A 20,824-nucleotide genomic window follows, 5' to 3' on the forward strand; every position below is an offset into this window, starting at 1 on the left:
AAAATACAACCAGCATCAACAACTTTTATTTTAATTGCAACCCACAAACAGAAAAACAGAATTACATTCAAAAGTGACGGTAGTTCCCCTCGTCTGTATGATGTTCAGACGTCTGCTCACTCAACCGACAGGAAATCCAAACAGCACAGACAGTTTATGGCACCATCACATTTCTCACCTTTTTTTAAGGCTCAGTGTAAAGAAATCATACTTGGTATCGTACTTGGTGGCGTTTACATTCATACTCAATTGTTCAAATTTAGAGTTTTCCGTAGATGAATATAAGATTGTGCTTGTTCTAGTCAACTATGCAGTGCTAAAGAAACAAAATTGATGCGGAAAAAGACTTCACTGCATCCAAATTCACAACCCAATTCAAATTTAGAGAAGAAAAGCAGGCAGACTGCCTCATAAATGTTAGATTAAAAATAGTGTTTTATGTGTTGGGAAGATTAACAGTGTGAACATTCAGTGAAAATCTTTGTTCTGTCTGCCTCAATCATGTAAAAATCTCTTCCTCGATCTCCTGGGCAGTGCCTCCTTTCAGACTTGGGTCCTCTGCAGTGTGTGTGTGTGTGTGTGTATATATATATATATATATATATATCTCCCTAACCCTACACACACACAACCAAGCAAATGTTATGACCTCAATAAAAATACTGAACATTTTATTTACTGACATTAGAAAGGCCAAAACACATGAATTCACTCACTCAGTTCACAAAGAAAACATTCCCAATAATGATACTTTTTTGTTCCATTTCATCTTTGCGTGCACTCAACTTCTTCCTTTTGCTTCAAGCTCACCGTCACCTCAGCCAGTGCTCAGAAAGAGTCGAATCTGTGGCTGCCAGGGGAGACCAGACAAACTAAATGGAAAATTCTGAAACAAATAGATCTGAAATTTGGCATTTTGTTCCATGCATGCATCAAGTCAAAACAGAGAAAAGGTTCAGAGCAGAGAAAAAAATAAAATTTTGGGCTCTAGGTTCAAACTAACCTGTTTAACCTGCAGCCCAGGATGTTATGGCTCATGTCCTCAGGTGGAGCAGCTCACTGTTCATCATCATGACTTGATCGACATCTATTTGAAACATTCCCATTAAAATGAGGTCTTCTAGAGGTCAGTGGTACTTTTTGGAGTTCCTCAAATAGTTGGGTTAATTGCAAAATGCCGCTCGGTACAAGTGAGTGAGTGTTGCATCACGTGGTGCTGGGTGTATTCTGCCTGTTGCCATGTGACTACTAGGACAGAACGCAGCACCCATCCACAACTCATGAAGGAATAGATGGATCTCCCAGCATTCCTTCAGCACCACAATGATGATTCGGGGATAATTGGACAAAATCCCAGTTTCCCTCAGACTTCCAGAGGAGGTATTTCTTGATGGGATTCACTTTCGGGAATGAGCTCAGCCGCAGGCTTGTCTACATTGACTGCTCATAAAAAGGTCCTCAGAGGACAATCAACATCACATCTGGAAAGCCTGGGCACCAGATCATCCCAATAGAATGCTTCCCTCTCAGAGCGGCTGGCCTTTGCTCTCAAGCCCCATGCAGTGGAAGCAGCTCCCAGCAAGATGAGGCGGCTTTAAAATAATGAAAATCTTCCTAGAAAAGCACATTTTTATTCTTTCAACTTATCTTCTTATTCTCCATATGACCCGGGTCCTTCTCAAGGTTTCTTCTTATTCTGGAATGTGTCCTGACACCTTTGTTCGCTTTGCCCGTAGAACCAATTTTTAATGTAACATGAAAAGAAACTGTTCTAATCAGGATATTATTAAGTCAAAGTAGAAGAGGCTTCAAGTAGGATTAAAATAGTTTAATTGTGTCCCTGAAAGACAAAAAAAAATTAAAGGGGGTCCTTGAGTAGTCCATTAAGGTGACAAGAGGAACCAGACCCAGTTCGTTTGCCTTTGACCTGAACACATGGACCACGCAGACCTGGATACACAGCAAGAACACATACAGCAAAGCCAAAGGCTGCAATTTAAAAGACTGTACAGGATCCAGTCATGTACCATAGCTGGGCCCTCGAGAACCTACGGAACGGTTCACCACTGCTTCTCGTGGGTTTTTACAGGACTGTGGTCTCAGACTGCATGATGGACTGAGCGCGGGAGTTCCGGTGAGACTGCGCCATGAGCTCCGAACCACTTCTGAAGGTAGAATTTGAGTGATGTCCGCTCAAGTGGGCGTTGAGACACATAATGCGCCAAATTCTCTTTAATTCAACCTGAAGCTGTTAAATCAGAAGAAATATTGTACAACTTATTGAATCATTGACAGAATTTTCCACTATTAAATATACATAGATTTGGAACCGTTGGAGCGCGATCCCTAAAGGTCAATTACGGTACTGCACGTTAATGAATCGACAGGAAATAAAACATACCGGTACATGCGACAACTTTTGAAATATAGCAGTACAATTGTGAAGATTGTCAGTATTTTGCCTTTAAGTAGAAATACTGAACAGGAACTACTGAAACATAACTGTCACTCTGGTGACTAATGTTTACCTCACTGTTTAGAAAGCAGTAGAGAATGGCCACCACCAGACCCTGAGGAGGGCAAAACACACACGAAGCGTGAAGATTACAGTCACCATACAGGAAATGTGCCAGACAGCCCTGTTAAACCTTACCTGAAATGATCCGAGGGCCAGGTCAAAGAATATTTTATAGTCTTCTGCGATCGACTCTCCAAGCGTGACAAAGATCACGTAGTGGATCCCAAAGAGAGGAATCAGCAGCAGAGTGGATTTCGCCAACCTCCTGAGAGAAAATATCACATCCCGACAGTGATGATTCCGCTCTGGGCTCATAAATACAAAAGATAAAAAGTCAGATAAAGAAACGAATAAAAATAAAGTCACTCCTCACGCAAACATGAAAAAGGAGACATTCACATTAGCTGAGCGTCTGTTTCAAGCGGAGGGGTTTCTGTGCACGTGCGTGTTTTCGCTGGGTAATTTTTCTGCCTCAGTAAGAACTAAATGTGTGCTCAGTACCTGTACTGTGATTGATCATTCCCTCCCACATCAGGACACCTCAGCTTTTGGACCAAAATCCGGATGATGCTGACGAACAGGAGAAAGTTCACCTTGGAGAAATGACAGAAAAGGTTTTATCTCCTTTGAAAAGGTTCCCAAACTAAAATAAATCAACCTCAATACACACTGATGGGGAAGGTAACAGGTAATGCTGAGTCTTCTGTTTAGACAGCCGTGATATTGGAATAATTAAGTTTTACAATGTTTTAGAACTCAATTTTTAAACTATCTTCTAGTTTAGCCTAGCCGCTGCTGGGACCAAAAAACTCACCATTATGGAGAATCCGATCGGTCCATTGATCACCCAGTTGGGTATGGGGTTGTCGTTTGTCTCCCAACACCTGAAAAGACCACAAATAACCATAATTTGACTAAATGTTGTAAAGATATAAAACATCTTTTCAAAGTTATATTTAAAGTTATATCGAAAGTTAGGAGGTGACTCCTAACTTAACTAAGTTAGGATAATGACTCCTCCATGAATTATTCACTATAAAGCCTCTACATGTGGAATATCGGTCTCATTGCTAGAAAACTGAATTATCTGCAGGATTATGTTCCAATTAAATTAACTCCTGTGAATATTAATCCTTTGGGTTGCAAAACTAATTAAACATGACCAATAAGGCTTCTTAAGGCATGAGGAGGATCCTGTCATGGATCAGATCATTTTCAGGTTTCCGTGCTAATGTTCCACTTACCCAGTGTCCTCCAGGTAAATCCTCATCATCACCCACACAAACACAAACACAGCAGGAATTCCTGGAAAATGCCATCAGGAAAACAGTTTAGGTGGATTCCTTCATGCCCCCCAGCACAACTGGTTAGAATCGTTTTTAGCTCATAAATAAAACGATAAATTATCAAGTGTAACAAATGTTATAATTAATACTACATATTGATCTATCAGAGGGTTAGAGATCTCTGTGGCTGTCACACAATACATAGATTTTTTTCTATTTGTCTGTCCTGGGTGGGCGAAACATGACCCAGACCAACGCGGGCCCCCATCCGTCATCAGTTATAAAAATAAGTTAGTAGTGCGTAACAAATCTTGCACATTTGACCTTTCTGGCCTACAGTGTGTTCACCTACCCCAGCCGATAAACAAGTAGACGATAAAGTGGCGGTTCTCAGAGAAGATTACGACGAGCAGGGTGTGGAGGTACAGACCCTCAACCAGCAGCCAAAAGAAGTTGGCCATGATGAAGTACTGGAAAAACACCAGACTGGTTTTACATCCCGCCTGGAAAACACAAAAGTTCAAAATGCTCAACACATTCCTATAAAATATTGCCACAGCTATGTGATAGCATTAGCCGTTAGCCCTCGGGTCAATCTGGCAGTGGGCATGACGTATGTGAGCAAAGCCGCGAGGAAGGACCAGTTATACAAATAATTCAGACTCAGTGGGACTCAGTCAGCTCTACCGTCGGGATAATTAATGAGGTTCACCAGAAGGATAAGCCTTTATTTGTAGATTACAGTGTGACGAGCATAAAGTGATGAATGTGTGAAAGGTCAGACTCCCCTCCATCATTTACTTCAATAATTAATTTCTTTTGTGCTTTTATACAACGTCCCTGTCCTTTATAATGCTGAATAGGGTCATTTTAACAACAGGGGAATCCTGAAGATCCCTAAGATTTAATCATCTGTTTCTTGTCCCATGAACAATGTTACCTCAAATAATAGTTAATCTGCGGAAAAAACCAGCAACAATAAACAGAAATTAACACATATTCTCCTCCCTTTGGTGGAGAACATTATACTGCCTGCATTGCTGTAGAGTTAAAATACTTTAACAACAAATTCCAGGTTATAACTGAAGTCCAGCCTAAAAAAAATTTAAGCTAACGGACGTTACTAGCACCACACGCTAAAACATGCTGCGCTTCTCCCCAGTTTAATTTGCAGGAAAGTGTGATGGCATCAGCCGAGGTGGTGCGCTCACCAGTGATGGCTGGTTAGAGCACTGCGACGTTCGGTTGAAGAGGATGTCATCTTTGGCCAGCACGGCCACGGCTCGCAGGATGAAGGACAGGAAGAGGTTGAGGTGGATGTAGTTCCTGGTGCAGTGTAGCTTCCTGCAACAGGTTTCATTCAAACCAGAGTAAATATGAAGCGAGTGTGACCAGGAGGATGGTAGATGAAGGTTATTACCGGAACAGACAGAGGACGGCGCTCCCCGTAATGAGAGCAATCAAGGACAAACTGTGACCCAGAGTGTACAACGTCTGCACGACCGTGTAGAAGATGAGCTGCAGGCAGAGAAGATCAGTTTGACTCCCTCCTCTCCAACATCGTCTCACACATTCATGCGGACTGAGAATGAATGAATGAATGAATGAATGAAGTTTGAGACGTGGAAGCTATATCAGCTTTCATTGTAGAGAATGATTGTTAAGACGGACTCCAGGAGGAAAGACCATCCAGATCAAGAGGACTCTTGTATCAATATGACCGTTTCCCTGCTGTGCAGATGACACCCACTTCTGTCCCTCCTCTAAGCCCACAACACCACCACTTTAGTCTGTTTTGTGGAAATAAGACCTGTTCAATATGCATGAATTTCCCCGATGTGGGATCAATAAAGTTTATCCTTAAGCAATAAACCAGGATTTGTTCTTCTTGGGACCAAACATTCTCTCTGGATCTCCTCTCCACCCACTTCTTCACCCCCAAAGTCAGTTTATTTCACTGCAGGTATAAACACTGAAGCTTTAACAATTCTAAACTTTAAAGCCAAAATTCCTCTAACAGACCCTCTTACACACTGCCTGACTTGGATGTTAACGCCTCAAAATCCACCTGCTCAGTCAAAGCTATTCTGATTGTTTTATTGATATTTTTATAGTCAATTAAGTCAAGTTAAAGTCTGTTTGTGGCCTGAAGTCGAAGCACTAAACCCAGGACTTAAACTACAGTCCCCAATAATGTCGTCTATCAAGCTGCTGCTAATACACCTGTGGGAAAGTTACTTGAATTCCAGTTTCTTTTCCTCCCCCTCACTAATCTTTATCATTAATGATTGATGTCAATCTCAAGCCTTTAATGTCCCAGGTTTGACATGACAGAAGGCATTCGTCTGACGGCTCCGCCGGGAGCCTGCGGAGGTTTAGGGTGAAAGAATTGTAAGTATCTTGCCCTGAAACCTGCATTGAAATTAGCCTTTCATGTAGAATGAAGAAAAAAAAAAAATTCTACCTTGCAAGCTTTAAACACATTAGACGTTTCTCACGAGATGCAGCTGCACGATTCATCAAGACCTTGTCCTACACATTTGTACTGCCCCCTGCTGGGGGGGGGGTAGCAACACCGAGTATATAAACAGGCTTTTAAAGCCTCGGAGAGGCAGCCAGTCCACCTCCATCCCTGGAGGATACTGGACAAAAACAAGGCTCAATTTAAGGTTGTCTTGTAATTTTAAGGTTGCTCTGTTTATGCACCAACGTCAACTAACCTTTCTGGAGGTAATGATCCGTTAAATAAAGTGATAGTTTTCATTCCCCTAAAACCCAATAATAGATTAGTCGGGTGAGGCGACGGCTGCAGCAGCTCAGCTGGTGGCAGATCTCAGTGATCTGGAAGAAAACATTCCTGTAGCAGGACGACAGAAAAACCTTCAGTTCCCCAAAGAAAACTGGTTTGTTTTTACTTTTACAGTCAGACGAGACACTCGTCATCTTCTGGCAAATAAGTTCAGTCATTACTGACAGGAAGCTGCTGAATTGGAGTTATCGTCGGGGTATTGGACAAGAAAAAAAAAAATCTTTGGACAAAATTCATCTTTTCTTCGTCAGATGTTCGACAACAGTTGTGTTTGGAACTTTGTTCCTCTGCCATCAAGTAAAAACAGACAAAGGACCAGAAATGGAAGAGCAAACGAGAAGGTGGTGACCAAAATGAGGAGCCCGTTAATTTATCAAGAACAATGAAGGATTCAGACTAAGAGCAGTCGTGACCCAAACAGAACCTCAGCCATGGAAATGGACAAGAGCAGCAATTATCGCCACCGAGGCTAAACGAGGCCAGACATTCTTCCTGCCAGTAATGTTCTTCTGATTTCACCAATATAAACTCCCAGAAGAAACTTCAACAACCGACTCTGCACCTCTAGAACAGCTTTGTTGGATGTGTGATGAGCAGTAAATAGATTAAATGAGGAAGATGTAAGAGGAAGCACAAACACCCACCATGGCCTCGACTAACCCCACACATCAAAGAGATGGTTGGACTTTTCCAGGGAAGTGAAACAGACGTCTTCTGCAACATAAGCTGCTCTCTTTGGACCCAGAATCATGTCACCGCCACCCTCATTAAACACGTTTCACACTGTTGTTCTACACCCCGACCTTCTAAAGACCCAATGCTTCGCCAGCAAACTGTTTTAACATCTGACCCTGCAGCCTTCATCACTTTCAGGCCTTTAATGGTCTTTGAAATCTTCTCCTGTGGTATAGCTGGGAAATTTCCAGCAACAAAAGAGACTCTAACCTTGTCTTGGCTGGTGTTGGACCCACACACGCTGGTGATGTTTGGGAAGATGTCCGACCAACCTGCTGAAGTGCAGTTCCGGCTAATGTTTCCTGCGAGGGGACCACAGGAACAGCCCATTATTTTCCAAAGAGAGCATTCTAAAAGCAGACGTTTTCTCTCGAGCTGGAGGGGGGAAAAAGGTATAATTAAGGTGCAACAATAACACAAATTAGCCACCAGCTCTTTCACGTACTGCACCAAACAAGCCAACATGTTTAATAAAGACGTCAGACACACAAGACCACCAATAATTAGATAAAAGCATTACACACAACTTCAGACTGCACCCAAAAGCAAACAACCGACAGCTGATGAGTTTTAACAAGACTTTAATATGACAAAGAAAGCTAATGGTGCACCAGGTACAGGTTGTTTCTCCTAATGAGGGGCGCGCGGTGACCACAAAGGCTGCAGCTTATGAAGACTGTTGATTGGTAACCAGCAGCAGGTGCAATGGTCACCAGTGAAGGCAGCACAATAGTGACTTCACCATGAACCCCCTTTCCCCCCCAAGAGAGAGAACAAAGACAACAAAACACAAAGAAACCCAGGCCGCGAGAAAAAGGCTCTCTCGGTTAAACACATGCTCCACTGTAACACCTGAGAGGTTAGAGGGGAGCCTGTCCTGTTCTCGGGGGGGGGGGGCGGAGCTCCCAGGAGCTTTGTGTGGACGTCCCACAAAAGCCTGAATCACTGCAGTGTACTGGAAGTTCATCTCCCGGTGGGAAGTTCCCAAAACGCACGGCAACATCTCTGGCTCACTGACTGGAAGCAACGTCAGCACACTTCTGCCTGGCTACCCTCTTCACTAACCCCCTCGCAGCAGGATAAACACAGCCAAGCCCAGGGAACATTCGAAACGTTGATTTATCGACCTCTGCCAGTTAACGAGTTCTGATGTCAGCGCGGCTGCTGTGGCCCATGTTTCGCCGCCGTGATGGCAGTGGAAAATCCCACTGGCAGCCAACCCAGACGTCTAAATAAATCTGCATAATCTACACATTAGGCCTGCACACGATGCTGGTTTCCTGAAGATGTGGAAGACGTGTATAGATTGTAATGAGGTCAGAGTTTGGCTGCATCCCGGGCAGGGGAGCAGCAGCCTGGGCTCAGGCCCGAACGGGCCGCTGGGTCACCTTATGCAACGTTTAGCCATCAATCTGTCTGGGACGCAGAACTCTCAGAGCTGATCTCCAAACGGCCATCTGGTCCCCGAGTTGAAAGGACGCTCCGTGCTGTCCCACTCACACTGACCGAGGTCACAGCCGTTTAATCTCACCTGTACGATGAGCTTCTTGTCTTTGCGTCGCCGATCTGGCAGAAAGTGCCCAATCTTTAAGGCTGCGCGCTACTGAGAGAGAAAGCTGTCATGGTCTGACCCGTATGGGCAGTTTGTCGTGTGTTCTGTGTCTTTGCCGGGTCTTGAGGAGCAGAAGCTGGAGCTGAGGCCTGGTCAGGTCAGCAGACGCAGCTCGTTGAGGAAGTTGGGGAATTTCCCGGTGGCACCAGGCTCAAGCTGAAAGCTTCCCAGGTTACTTTGCAGACTAGTCCCAGCAGTTCTCAAAGCTTCAAACACGTTTGCTTCTCTGGCCCGTCTCTGACCCCCAGCCTTTCAGTGGCTGATCCAAAATTCTCCAGGACCAAAAAATTGTCCTAGTAATTCATTTGAAAGTTTGTCAGAAGGGTCGCTAATAACCACGTATAATACATAGAAAGTAGCAATAAAGGGCTGATCGAAGCTCACAGGATGATACGCAGATCTCCTGGAAAGTTGCTGATAATAACTAGGACTCGTTTACCCTGGCTGACCTGTCATTGTTAATTATGCATTTTTTTCTTTGTACTTTCAGCTACATTTGCTCCAGTAAAGTAAAAATAATAAAATTTTGGCCACATACAGGTTTCTCAGCTGCACAGCTGGACTAAAGTTCCCTCTGGTCAGTAAAAATATCAGGAGCCTCGGATTAATTAGAATTAATTAGTGAAAGTAGCAGGGCTACTAATGACCACATCTGGCACAGCTGAACCCCCCTCAAACACCACGCATGCTGCTCCAGACCCGGGGCAACCCCCCCCCCCCCACACACACACACACACACTTCACACAGCCCAGTTCAGCTGAATAAACATTAAACCACATCCAGTCATCCAGAACTTGGCTCAGCCACTTCATTGATCTGGTGCTGACCGTGAAAATGACCCACCATTTCTGCCAAACACAGTCTTGAGGACTCTGGGACAGGGGATGGTGACGATCTCTCCAACCTCAGCTCGCTCCCAGCATGCAATGCTGTCCCACACCCCTCTGCATCCCGACTCTGTTCAAACATTTTCATGACAGGAGAATAGAGAGAAGTTACAGCAGACTCAGAAATCAGACTCATTTAACAGACAGGTGGGAATGAAAGAAAAACATCTGAAATCAGCGACGTCCTTGATCAGTTAAACTCTTCCATCCAAGCTTCAACTATGTCCAGCAGCGTTCACCAACTTTAATTGAGATACTCAGATTTACTGATCCTAACCTGCATCAGTTCCTAATGTCATATTGTCCAAACCCATAAATCCATAAATCTCTCTCTCCCTCTCTCTCTCTGTCTCTGTGTCTCTTTCCCTCTGCTATATTCTGCAGTTTGAGAGCAGAGAGAGAGATTTGATGAAGAGTAAGAACTCAGTGGATTTAAGTGGATCGACACGTCCAACGCAGATCTGATTGATGTGATCTACGATCTGTGAACAGATACTGTGCAGCTGAGTGGAAACAGGAGCGCTGGAGGGCACGGACAGTCCAAATAATAAACTCTGGCCATTAAAAGTTGGAGAAAGGGATGAGTGAAGAGGCGGGAGCAGAGAGAAAAGGCGGCTGAAAGTGCACGAGGATCAAAACCAGACATCTTTGGGGTTGAATTGACAAAAACTCAGCGGAGCGTGAATCAAGGCGGCTGGGTGATGCGTCTTTTGTGTTTGTGCTTCCTCAGAAACACACACATCTGGAGAGAGGACGCCCTTTTCTCCTCGTTGCTCTTCTCTCTCCTCCTCAAACTGCAGTGTTTGAGTGGTTGAGCAACTGTGATAGACCAGGTTCATGTTCTCTGAACGACAGTGAGGATGACCCAGTCCCAGCAGATCCTCTGTGGGCGCCATAATCAGGAGCTTCAGAGAGCAGAACGGGGAATTGGCTCTTTTTGGTCACTGAAATTTTTGATGTTTTGTGTTTTTGTGTAACATCACTTTCATGTTCGGCAGAGTTGCTGCGTGAGAGCAAACGGACATGTTGAGGGAGTCCGATTCCTCCAGAGGATCCTCTGAGAGCAGCTCCAGAAGGGTCAAAGACCAAAGATCAATCAGCTGTCAAGCTGCTTTATATTAGTTGTTTTGTATGAAAATCTGGAGTAAACACACTTTACATAAGTTTGTTGAGGGTAAAACCCCATTAATACATTTCTGTAAAGTGTTACTAAGTTTTTGGTTCTTACATTTTTAACTCTACTTTTACTTTTTTAAGGGTTTTATTCATGGATTTTATAAACTATAAAAAATACATTCTGGACAATGAACTACACATTATCTACATCATCTTCTTTCCCTTTTGACAAATATTGAGCCAGACAGAGAGACGGAGACAGGCAGAGACACAGAGAGAGGTTCTGGGGAGGGAAATGGCAGCGCTTCCTCCCTGCAGAGCATCATTTTCATCTCTTTTATAAGAGCTTGATGGGAGTTCGGGATCCCACGGCTGCTGGTGAGACGCCAGCAAGAGCGTGAGCTGTCTGGAAACTCTGTCAAACCGAACAGTTTTGTTCCCCGTCTGCACCCACATCATGAAAGCGTGTTTGTTTTAATGAGGCTGACGTTTGGGCTTCCTTCTCTCTGTTTTGATCTTCTGTTCAGATGTGTTTTCCTCCTATTCGACCCCCCACCTCATGCAGAGCGATAATTCGCCATCGTGGGCAGGATCCTGCGAAGCCTTTTGTACTGTTCCTCTGTACAGAGGTGTGTGTGTGTGTGTGTGTGTGTGTGTGTGTGTGTGTGTGTGTGTGTGTGTGTGTGTGTGTGTGTGTGGGATTAGAGCCGCTATGATGCGACCAGCCACCCATTTACAACAGAATCACGTCAGCTGGTAAATTCTCTGTTTGTCCCTGCAGTAGGAACGCTACAGAGAGAGTAGTGACAGGTAAACATCTGGAGATGGAAACTGATCATCTGCCACCTCATTCATCAGTGTTCATCAGGGAATCAGTGTTGAAGATAAAGAGCTACAGCTGGTTTGGTTTGTTGGAGTGACGTGACCTTTGCGGCTGCTGGTGGCCTCCTTTTCCTCCCGCAGCCTCCTCAGACACTCTGCATGGTCTCTCTCCACCTCCAGCAGGAAGTTACAGTTGGGATGTCGACCTTCCTGCAGAGGAGACAGTAAACGTGAACACCAGGGAATGACCTCATTCATGTGTTCGCCCTTTGTTCAAGGTCATCTGTCAGTCCTTGTCATATTTCTGGACGTGACTGCCCACTGCAGCCCACTTCACCTCCCCCTGCTGGAAAGCCCTGAACCACAACTGGTTCCTGGTCAGACCTGAGGGCCCGGCTGGGCCAGGAAGACCTGCAAGGTGCCCCAGAGAGTCGAACATGAGAAAAAGAGTTTACTCATTTAGAAAAGCAGCAGCCTCAAGGACAGAGACGGAGTGACACATTCATTAGTTTCAAGAAAACAAGTAATTTTTTTGGAAAGTTTGTTTTTCCTGAAGGAAAAATTAGGAGCCTGGAACAGCGAGTTGGAATCTGATTACATTAAGCAATCAGATTATTTGCAATCATTCCTCTCGATCATCTTGTATCCGCAGGCATCAGATATCATGTTAAATAATTAAATGCAATCAAGACTGGCTTATTACGGACACGACTCCCCGTTCTCATTGAAACGTAGGCCGGTAGACGTGGACAGAGCAGAAGCAACATTTTCCTCAAGTGTTCGAAAACATTCCTTAGCTGAATAGTTTAAAAAGTATATTAATTAAATCCTCTGGACGTGTAGGATGACTAACAATAACACCTTCAATATCAGCGCCAATATGAGTTTTTGTGGTCGTCTCTGACCATTCTTTTAAAACCATTTTAGCAGATTTTCAGGTCTCATTACTGTTCCTGAGGTTGTTCTTTGAATTAAGGGATGAATTTAGCCTCCTCCAGTTGTCAGCGTGAGAGCAAACAAGGAGTGTTTTCAGGGTATCGGTTGGTGTGGTGGATGATCGTCAACACTGACTCAAAGACCCCCCCACCGATAACTCACTCATTTAAAGGCAAACTCAACCACTCTACCACTCTTCTGCCCCTGGCAGCGATGAGCCCGTGTCGGCTTTTCTGGACTCTTTAATCCCTGTGATGTCCCAGTAACGTGGCTGGAACTGCTTCATTCTTTGCAACACTCCTTCTATCACATTCTCATCGATTGATGCTCCATTTTACCCTCAAGATCTGAATGGAAATCCATGGAAATGCTCCGGTTTCCTCACAGAGAAAAGCAGCTCCAGGCCCGGGAATCTGAAATTAAATCCTCTGTGTCTTTGTTAGATTTGTCATAGACGTTCAGCCTGAATGTGCCAGAAGTTTAAAAGTCCCTCAACTTGGGTGTTAAACTTCATGTTGGTGCCACAGTAACGACTGCAAATGTAAAAATCTTGACTGGCAAACATAAATGAAAGGACGGACTCTGGAATTCAGATCAGAGCAGCACCACAGTTTCACTCCTGCAAAGTTGAACTTCACGTGCACCAGAAGAAAGAAGAACAAACCATCTACACCGAGCAACCTCATGAATTGATTCTCTGGTCTCTGACATCAAAGGCTGAAAAAGACCCAGAACTAATGGAGAGTATTTGCTGCCCACCAAGTCCGATGTGCTGTGTTCAGAAAATGGATTCCTTCTGTACACGTGTAGATGGACGGAGACAGTGGTCCGATGGAGCCGTCAAATAACGTAGCTTTGTGCATGTAAACACACTAATTAGGAGAAACAGGAGCAGCAAATGAACCCGACGCTGATAACAAATTACATGCAGTCACAGTTCCATTATGGAAGCAACAGAATCCTAAACTGGTTGCTACAAACATCTGACTGGTGTTGGGTGGCATGGGTGGAGGGAAAATGGAGAGATACAAAACCTTTTTAATACAAATCTGCATAAAAAGAGGAGAGAAACACAAAGAGAATAAACAAGAAATAAACATGTTAGATTATTACAGCAACATACTGGGATCCAGACAGTCAAACCTATTATTGTTCCCCAGTTTAGAACTCAGAGAAAAAGGTGGGGAAAAGATCAAATGAAATGATAATTTATAGAGTAAATAGGAGGAGTCAAGCGATTCAATTCCTAATTGTGGAACAGGACGGAAGCTCTTGGAAAGATGTTCTCAACAATCAAAAGAGCTGCTAGAAGGTTAATGTGGATAAAGACGATCACGATAACAATCAGTCTCAAGGCTTCAGCGTTTCATGAACCAAGCAACACACGAGGACCAACATTACAGCATCCAAACAAGTTAATTAAAACAAGTACAGTGAGAGGACCTGCGTCAGTCGTGCATCTCCAAGGCGTCAGCTGGCATTTACGCTCTGATTACATCAGTTTCTGGACCACCAGAACAGTTCTAAGTGCTTCAAGCAGGACCGGCGCCTGTAAAGCTGCATCAGCCTCCCAATGGCTTCATTCCTGCATCATCCAGAGGAATTAGCAGGATCAGCCTCTCAACATACGAACGTGTTCTTTGGTGAAACATTCCTGAAAATGTTGACAAATTTTGGAAAATTCTGGGCTACATTTACCTGATAAATATTTCCAAACATAATATTTGTCTCCGCCATGAATTTATGAATTTATGTATCACTGACTGAAGGTCTGAGCAGCTTCTTCATGCAGACCTCCGCCTGCGTTGATGAGGTGTTCCAGCTGTTCTCTGTCGTTCCCTCACACACCTCCTGCAGCTCTGTGGCAGGAGGGGACGCGACCATGAGCCCAACAACCAGCACGCCTATCGAACACCACAACACTTCCCAAATGAGCTGGACAGGTTAGGATTCAGCTCAGGACAACAATCACCTGCCACACACACACACACACACACACACACACACACACACACACACACACCATCACTGACCAGGGAGAGTTTATTATTTACAACAGAATGTACCTTTTTTATTAACCTTCTTTGATTCAACAGCAACAAACTCTTCATCATCAGTCTGTCACTAAAAAGATTTCATGTAATTGCGTGTTACACATGTAAATGTGTGTTATTTACAGAGGAGCTTGGGTCTGCCTGTTCCTTAGCTGAAATGTTTGCTACCCCAGTTCTTCTTCAATTTTTTTGAACATATCAATAATAAACTATAAACAGAAACACTATTTGCACGCTTCATGCTACCATTTCCCTTTATGCCATCTTCCTATTAAGCTCTTATAATCTCCAGAAATAATAATTGTAATGAAATCCTTTGAATATAAATGTCCACATGTGTTGTGATTGACATGGTTCCCCAGGTCGTCCTCAGTGACCTGGGTGCGTTGCTCTGCTGGTTCTTTAGCTGAGGGTCTTTAATATTCTGAATCAGAGCTTCTTACTCTGATTAGATGACAAACACCATCAGATTAAATGCAGCGGGACCTCAACTTACGAATGTATCTAGATGCGGAATTTTCAGGTTACAAAACGTCTCAACGGGAAAATATTTCCTCTTGTTACGAAAGAAATTTCAGGATACAAAAGACAAAAATACGCTTCCGCTGCTACTCGCAGCTCGCGGAGTTTAGCGAACGTAAACATGCTTGTAGCTGCTCTGCCATTGGCTATCGCCTAGCATCTTACGATTACGAAAGGTTACGAAACAACTTCTGGAACCAATTAATTTCGTAAGTAGAGATCCGACTGTACTGCGTTTCATCATTTCGTTCCCTCCCTGCAGTCGTTACTGTGGCACCAACATGAAGTTCCCTGCTTAAATATCTTTAAATATTAATTTTACTTGCAATAAATCCAATTTGAAGGGCTTGCAAGCTTTAATTATTTTTTTAGAGGATTAAAGGTGTCAGGTTTTTGTGTAAATAGAACTCTTGTTTCTTTTGTGGACCTGATGTACAAAATCAGCGGACAGGTGTCTCTCCTGTCAAAGTATCCTAGTCAGAGTGGTCAAAAGGTGATAAACTTCTAACCGTAGTGGTCCTCTAAAACCCAACAGGGGCCCTAAACCCTGCAGACAAACGTGGTCTTTGACGGTAAACCTTCAGCCCAGTCAGAATAGGCTGTCCAACGATGGACTAAAAGATTATTGTTGATGTTGAGGACATTAAAACTTGCCCGAGCTGTTATCTGCAGTCAGCAGATGAATCGATTCTGGAAATATTGATCTTTTTACTGGTGGATCTCATCCCACCGTCTACTTCAGATTGATTTCTTCAGGTTTTTCACAACAAAAATATTGAAGCCAAGCCTGAACTATTTATTGTGTCTGAATTTTTTTTAAAAACAGAAATTAATTTTGTTCTGGTCCATTTTATTACACGTTTGTCTTTATGGTTGCGTGTAGGCTTTACTTAATGGATTCTTATTATCAGCATCATGCTTATGTTTTCATTCCGCAGCTTGTGTTGGGTGCCATTAAATTAGCTTCAGGAGATAACTGCTGCCTTTGTTCACTCCGGTTGATGTTAAACTCAGGGTGACATTATTACGGGACCTGAAAGAGCAGCAACCTATTCTGGCTGTTCGCCTGCTTCATTATAGCTGAATTAAAACTGAAAACACTTTCCTCAGTTTCAATAGCAGCAATGAATGAAAGAATCCAATTAAAGTCTTCGACACCAGAGATGTGCAGCAGCATAAATATTCAATGAGGAATTTTATAAAAGAACGGCAACTTTAGAAGTATGCAAAAATAGTGAAAAAGTGTCATGAGAACCCTCTACTTTTACAGTAAAAACTAGATGTGCATTTACTTAAAAATACATTTGTTTTACTTTTAAATGGAGGTGATCTTGTGTCAGAACTGTTGAGGGACAAATGAAGAGCAGCAGAAAGTGTCCACAGACTGATTCTTTCTTTCAATCCTAGTCATGGATACATTCTGGTTTTTAGAATTTTCCCTAACAGCAAGTGAGCCTTTGACAGACCTCCTCCCTCCGTGCATCACTGCTACGTGCAGCAGAAACTAAAGCTAATGAGGCTCAGGCCCCTGACTCTGCTGCAGTGTGCCAGTTATGGCCCACGTGCCTGAAGTTGATGATACCAGCTCCATCTTTGCAGTTATTGTAAGTAAATTTCACTGTGAAATGAAACAGCTGCAGGCAGCAGGACAGGCTGAACTGATGTTTCTCCCGATATTCTGACATTCACGCCCCTGCTCGATGTCAAAGAAAGCAAAAAGGGCCGATAGACACGATCGCTGACCTCTGGAAGATCACCGTCTGCCGCAGGGTTTCATCTTCTTGTCGCCGAGGAGAAAAACATTTCTTTATCTGAAAAAGGCTTTTAGATGGACTATTTTTAAGTGTCTTCCTGCTGAGTGGTTTGGATTTTTTCATTGTTTGTGATGGGATGATGTCAGCAAGTCCTTCATTCTGATTATGTAATTCCGTCTCTGCGCTGGCTGTTATGGATGGGTCACACTTTTAACTTTACAGACATTAAAAACCATCCATTGAAAAAAATGATACTCTTAATGTTGTAATTACTGAATTGTGTATGAATGACATTAGTCAACCTGGACTCATAGATGATAGTTAGTTAAACCTTATTTAATGCAAATTGCTAGGTTTAGAATAGTGATAAATGTGAAACAAATTTTGATGCATCTGCTCTGAAGGAGCATTTTTAATGTCATCTCAGCTGATTGTGTTCGGGGGTAACGCACAACGCTCCTTGTGTTATTGATTGATTACCGTAATTTCCACATCTGCCACAGCTGTCTGTGAGCAAAATAAAATGAACATATTTTAATGATATTTTTGGTAACAGGCTGTGATCAAGGCCGTCAGCCATTGTTGTGCGAAGCGAGTGAAAGACGAGATCGACAGAAAACTGCAGGAGGCAGCTTTGAAGCTTTGCGACCTTTTCTTTCCAGAAAAGTCAGAAATATGCCAGAGTTTTCTGCACAGCAGAAAGTAGCAGCCAGCAGCCAGCAGCCGGGCCACGCTGCTGCTGCTGACTGACCCAAAGCCAGCTCATCCAGTCGCTTCCTTCAAACAGCCCAGTTATCTCCTGGTGGCTGTGTTTAGGTGCAGCTTGCAGCATCTGCACAGGCCCCAAGACCCTCTGATCTTCAGTCACAGGCAAAAAATGTCCCAAGGATCAAGGTGAATGTTTGTTCTGGTGGTCTGAATATTTGCAACCAGCAAAAAGGTGGCTGCTGTTTGAACATTAATTGTGTTTGGGCTGAAAAAAACTGTTTCTGCAGTGATAAAACCTGATGCTGATGCGTCTTTCAAGACTGAACGCTTGAGGTATTTAAAAGCCCCTGTTGCTGGTTCATATCAGCAGAAATTTGTTCTGCTTTGATCAGCGCTGAAGTGGGAGTTGGGATCTTTTGTTGATGTGTGTGAAGGCAACATTGAAATAAAGGTCACAGATGGTTTCCCTCTGATCTCTGGAGGTGAAAGCACAGCTCTCATTCTTCCTCCTGCCCCCAATCAGCAACAGCTCTTCTGCCTGTAGGTGCTGTTGCGTCACTGCACCAAGGCGCACGTGTGTCACATGGACATTTTCACAGGTTGTGTTGGAGTTTCTGCGGCCGGTTCTCGTGTCTCCAACGAGCTAAAACCCAACACGTTGACATCCGAGTGTGACTGCAACTGTGCCAAAACCCATGAGATTCGTTCACCCAGACCACGTCCCCAGTCCTCCTCCATCAATCCTATCTGCTTCAGACCCTCCCAGAATGGTGAATGAACTGGTCTGGTTACTGGTACTATTCTCTGTGCGTCTCCCAGTTTGTGCTGTGAACTGTTTAAAAGCTCAATTAAACTACAACCATGCAAACATTGTGCAACAGCAGAGGCTACAAGAGCAGAACTGATACAGATGAAACATCCTAAAGTTGTCCCTCCAGGCTGCGATCGGCTGCCGTTCCCTTTGAGTCTTCTTGAGTCTTCACTAAGATTTGCTGCGTTGTCTGAGTGTAAAGTTGTAGCTCTGCATCAGGAGTGACCACCTTAGTCCCACAACATCAACAACTCCTCATTTCCTGGAAGGACTAAATGGCTGTGTGATAGCATCAGGCTCCGGCTGCTCTAACACAAAGCTTTTGACATTTTTATCACAGTTCAACATCTGGAAAAGGCAGATTCCTCCACGTGTGCCTTTGTTCAGCCCAATTAGGAGTCCCAATTGTTTCATTTGTAAAGGTGAAGTGAGGAAAGCTATAAAGTCTCTCAAGGTCCGTTCAATTCTGCTTATTACATGTGGATGATCTGTCTACTCACAGGTGTAATTAATAGTGAATTAGTTCTTGAAAAAGTCACCATTAGATTTTAAATTTGACGCAAGCAGCCATAAAGATTTAATTAATCCAAAATGCAGCTAATGTGTGTTTAATATCAATTTGAGCAGTTGTCCACAGATTGTCCCTGAACATACATTTTACGTTCATGTTTACATAAGTGTATTATTACCCCTTTGAAAAGCTGAATAGTGCGTGTTGAATGTACCAATGTATCTCATATGTGTGTTATCTGTGAAACTAATGTCAAATATGTCATAAATCTTTGAAGGTGCAGTAAAAACTTTGCCTCCAGAGAGGCGCCACTGCTTCAGCGCTCACCCGTCACTCAGTATTTATCACTTTTACGCCTGCAAACACGTGTTCCCTAAATGACCAGTAGGGGCACTGGACAGTCACCCATGATCATTCGTCTGGATTCGGCTGTTATTGAATTGAACATTAGTGATAAACCTTCAGTAAAATCAACAGTGAGGCTCATTTTGCCTGATTGAATTAAAGATGTGTGATGTTGCATTCAGGGGCACCTCCTGCTCAGACTGATGAGTTTAATATGTGGCCGTAGGCTGTCGTACACCTGAGTCCTTCGGGATAATAGATGATCTCAACCTTTTAACCTCTTTATTCTACAGCATTTATGTGGCTGCTGTTAGAAATAAAGGGCAAATCTTCCTGAAGATTAAATTTACCTCTTGCTCACTTGTCATATTTGCATTATTTAAACCAAAACATGAATTCTCAGATGGATGAACACACAAAACAACAAAGGATGCCAGAATATCGATGCCTTAATGTTGGCAGGGATATTTGTTTTTAAGTGTAGTTGAGGCCAATATTATCTAAATGATCAACAGCACAAAATACTCAAATGTACATTAAATATGATCAGAATTGTTAAATTTAGCATTTATTTATGCCAACTGTTGATCTTAATATCTGCAGACTCACCGTGGGCGCACAAGTCCAGATGAAAAACAAGAAGAGCAAAACTTTCATGTTTGAGTCTCAGGATCAGCTGACTTCATTTGAACTCGTCCATCAGCGGCTCCGTCCCAGAAACAAGCAGTTTATTTCATTAATCCTTGAATTAATGTATTTTCCTCCAAATGAAAACTCTGGAGAGAAAGTTGCAGCATGGATGATCCACACTGGTCACCTCCTCACAGCTGAATGTGCTGGAAGATCCTTCACAGCGCTGCTGCCTCCAAAGTCAAGACCACAATCATAAAATCACACTTCCTCCACACACTTTCAAAATAAAACCCCAACACGGATCCACATTCAGCATGCTTGTCGGGTTTTCCGGTGTAATACATGCTGGCCAAATGCAACTTCATATGTTAATCTAATATTCACTGTTTGATTTTCAAATTTGTTCCTGACATGTGGAACAATAAGAGAGTACATCGCTCCAGTACCGGGCTTTAACTGGTTTCCAAGGTAGTTTTCTCTGTCAACTGGACTGGGTTTCTTCTCTTGAAGACGTTTCGCCTTCTATCCAGAAGGCTTCTTCAGTTCTGAAGTCGCTGGGGAGAGAGCTTGAAAATATATAGCCCCTGTGGACCATTTGCATGCTAATGATCCGGGTGGTCACCTGAGAGTCGTTAGCAGGGTCGTTGGTCGGGTCGTTCACCTAGTTTCTGTTGAGGTGTCTCCCCTTTGTCTGCTGGGTCACATGGTGATGAGTCACTGGGTCTCCTGGAATGGTGTGAATGTTTGTTTTGCTGTTGGAAGGA

At 43.4% G+C, this 20,824-nt stretch overlaps 1 protein-coding gene across 5 annotated transcripts; it reads right to left on the reverse strand.

The window, feature by feature from the left end:
• Positions 1–626: 626 nt before the first annotated feature.
• On the reverse strand, positions 627–20,266 carry vipr2 (vasoactive intestinal peptide receptor 2). 5 transcript variants are annotated; one of them, XR_003887059.1, is made up of 15 exons: positions 20,037–20,266; positions 11,891–11,996; positions 9,805–9,918; positions 7,559–7,650; positions 5,225–5,322; positions 5,016–5,148; positions 4,157–4,307; positions 3,763–3,823; positions 3,333–3,402; positions 3,020–3,111; positions 2,654–2,783; positions 2,529–2,570; positions 2,028–2,248; positions 1,004–1,087; positions 627–850 (listed from the first exon to the last, which is right to left on the reverse strand). XR_003887059.1 is itself a non-coding variant. In XM_029831455.1 (13 exons), exons 1-13 carry the CDS (start codon positions 20,082–20,084, stop codon positions 2,084–2,086), a joined length of 1,302 nt encoding a protein of 433 aa, XP_029687315.1. In that variant the 5' UTR covers positions 20,085–20,266; the 3' UTR covers positions 1,814–2,083. The 5 variants fall into 5 exon arrangements, 2 of the variants coding, with proteins under 2 accessions (XP_029687315.1, XP_029687316.1); XR_003887058.1 differs by having other exon boundaries at positions 627–886; XR_003887057.1 differs by lacking the exons at positions 627–850; positions 1,004–1,087 and adding an exon at positions 1,814–1,950.
• Between the last annotated feature and the right edge of the window lie 558 nt (positions 20,267–20,824).

Source organism: Takifugu rubripes, chromosome 22 (genome assembly GCF_901000725.2).
Source record: "Takifugu rubripes chromosome 22, fTakRub1.2, whole genome shotgun sequence".
In the NCBI taxonomy this organism is placed as follows: Eukaryota; Metazoa; Chordata; class Actinopteri; order Tetraodontiformes; family Tetraodontidae; genus Takifugu; species Takifugu rubripes.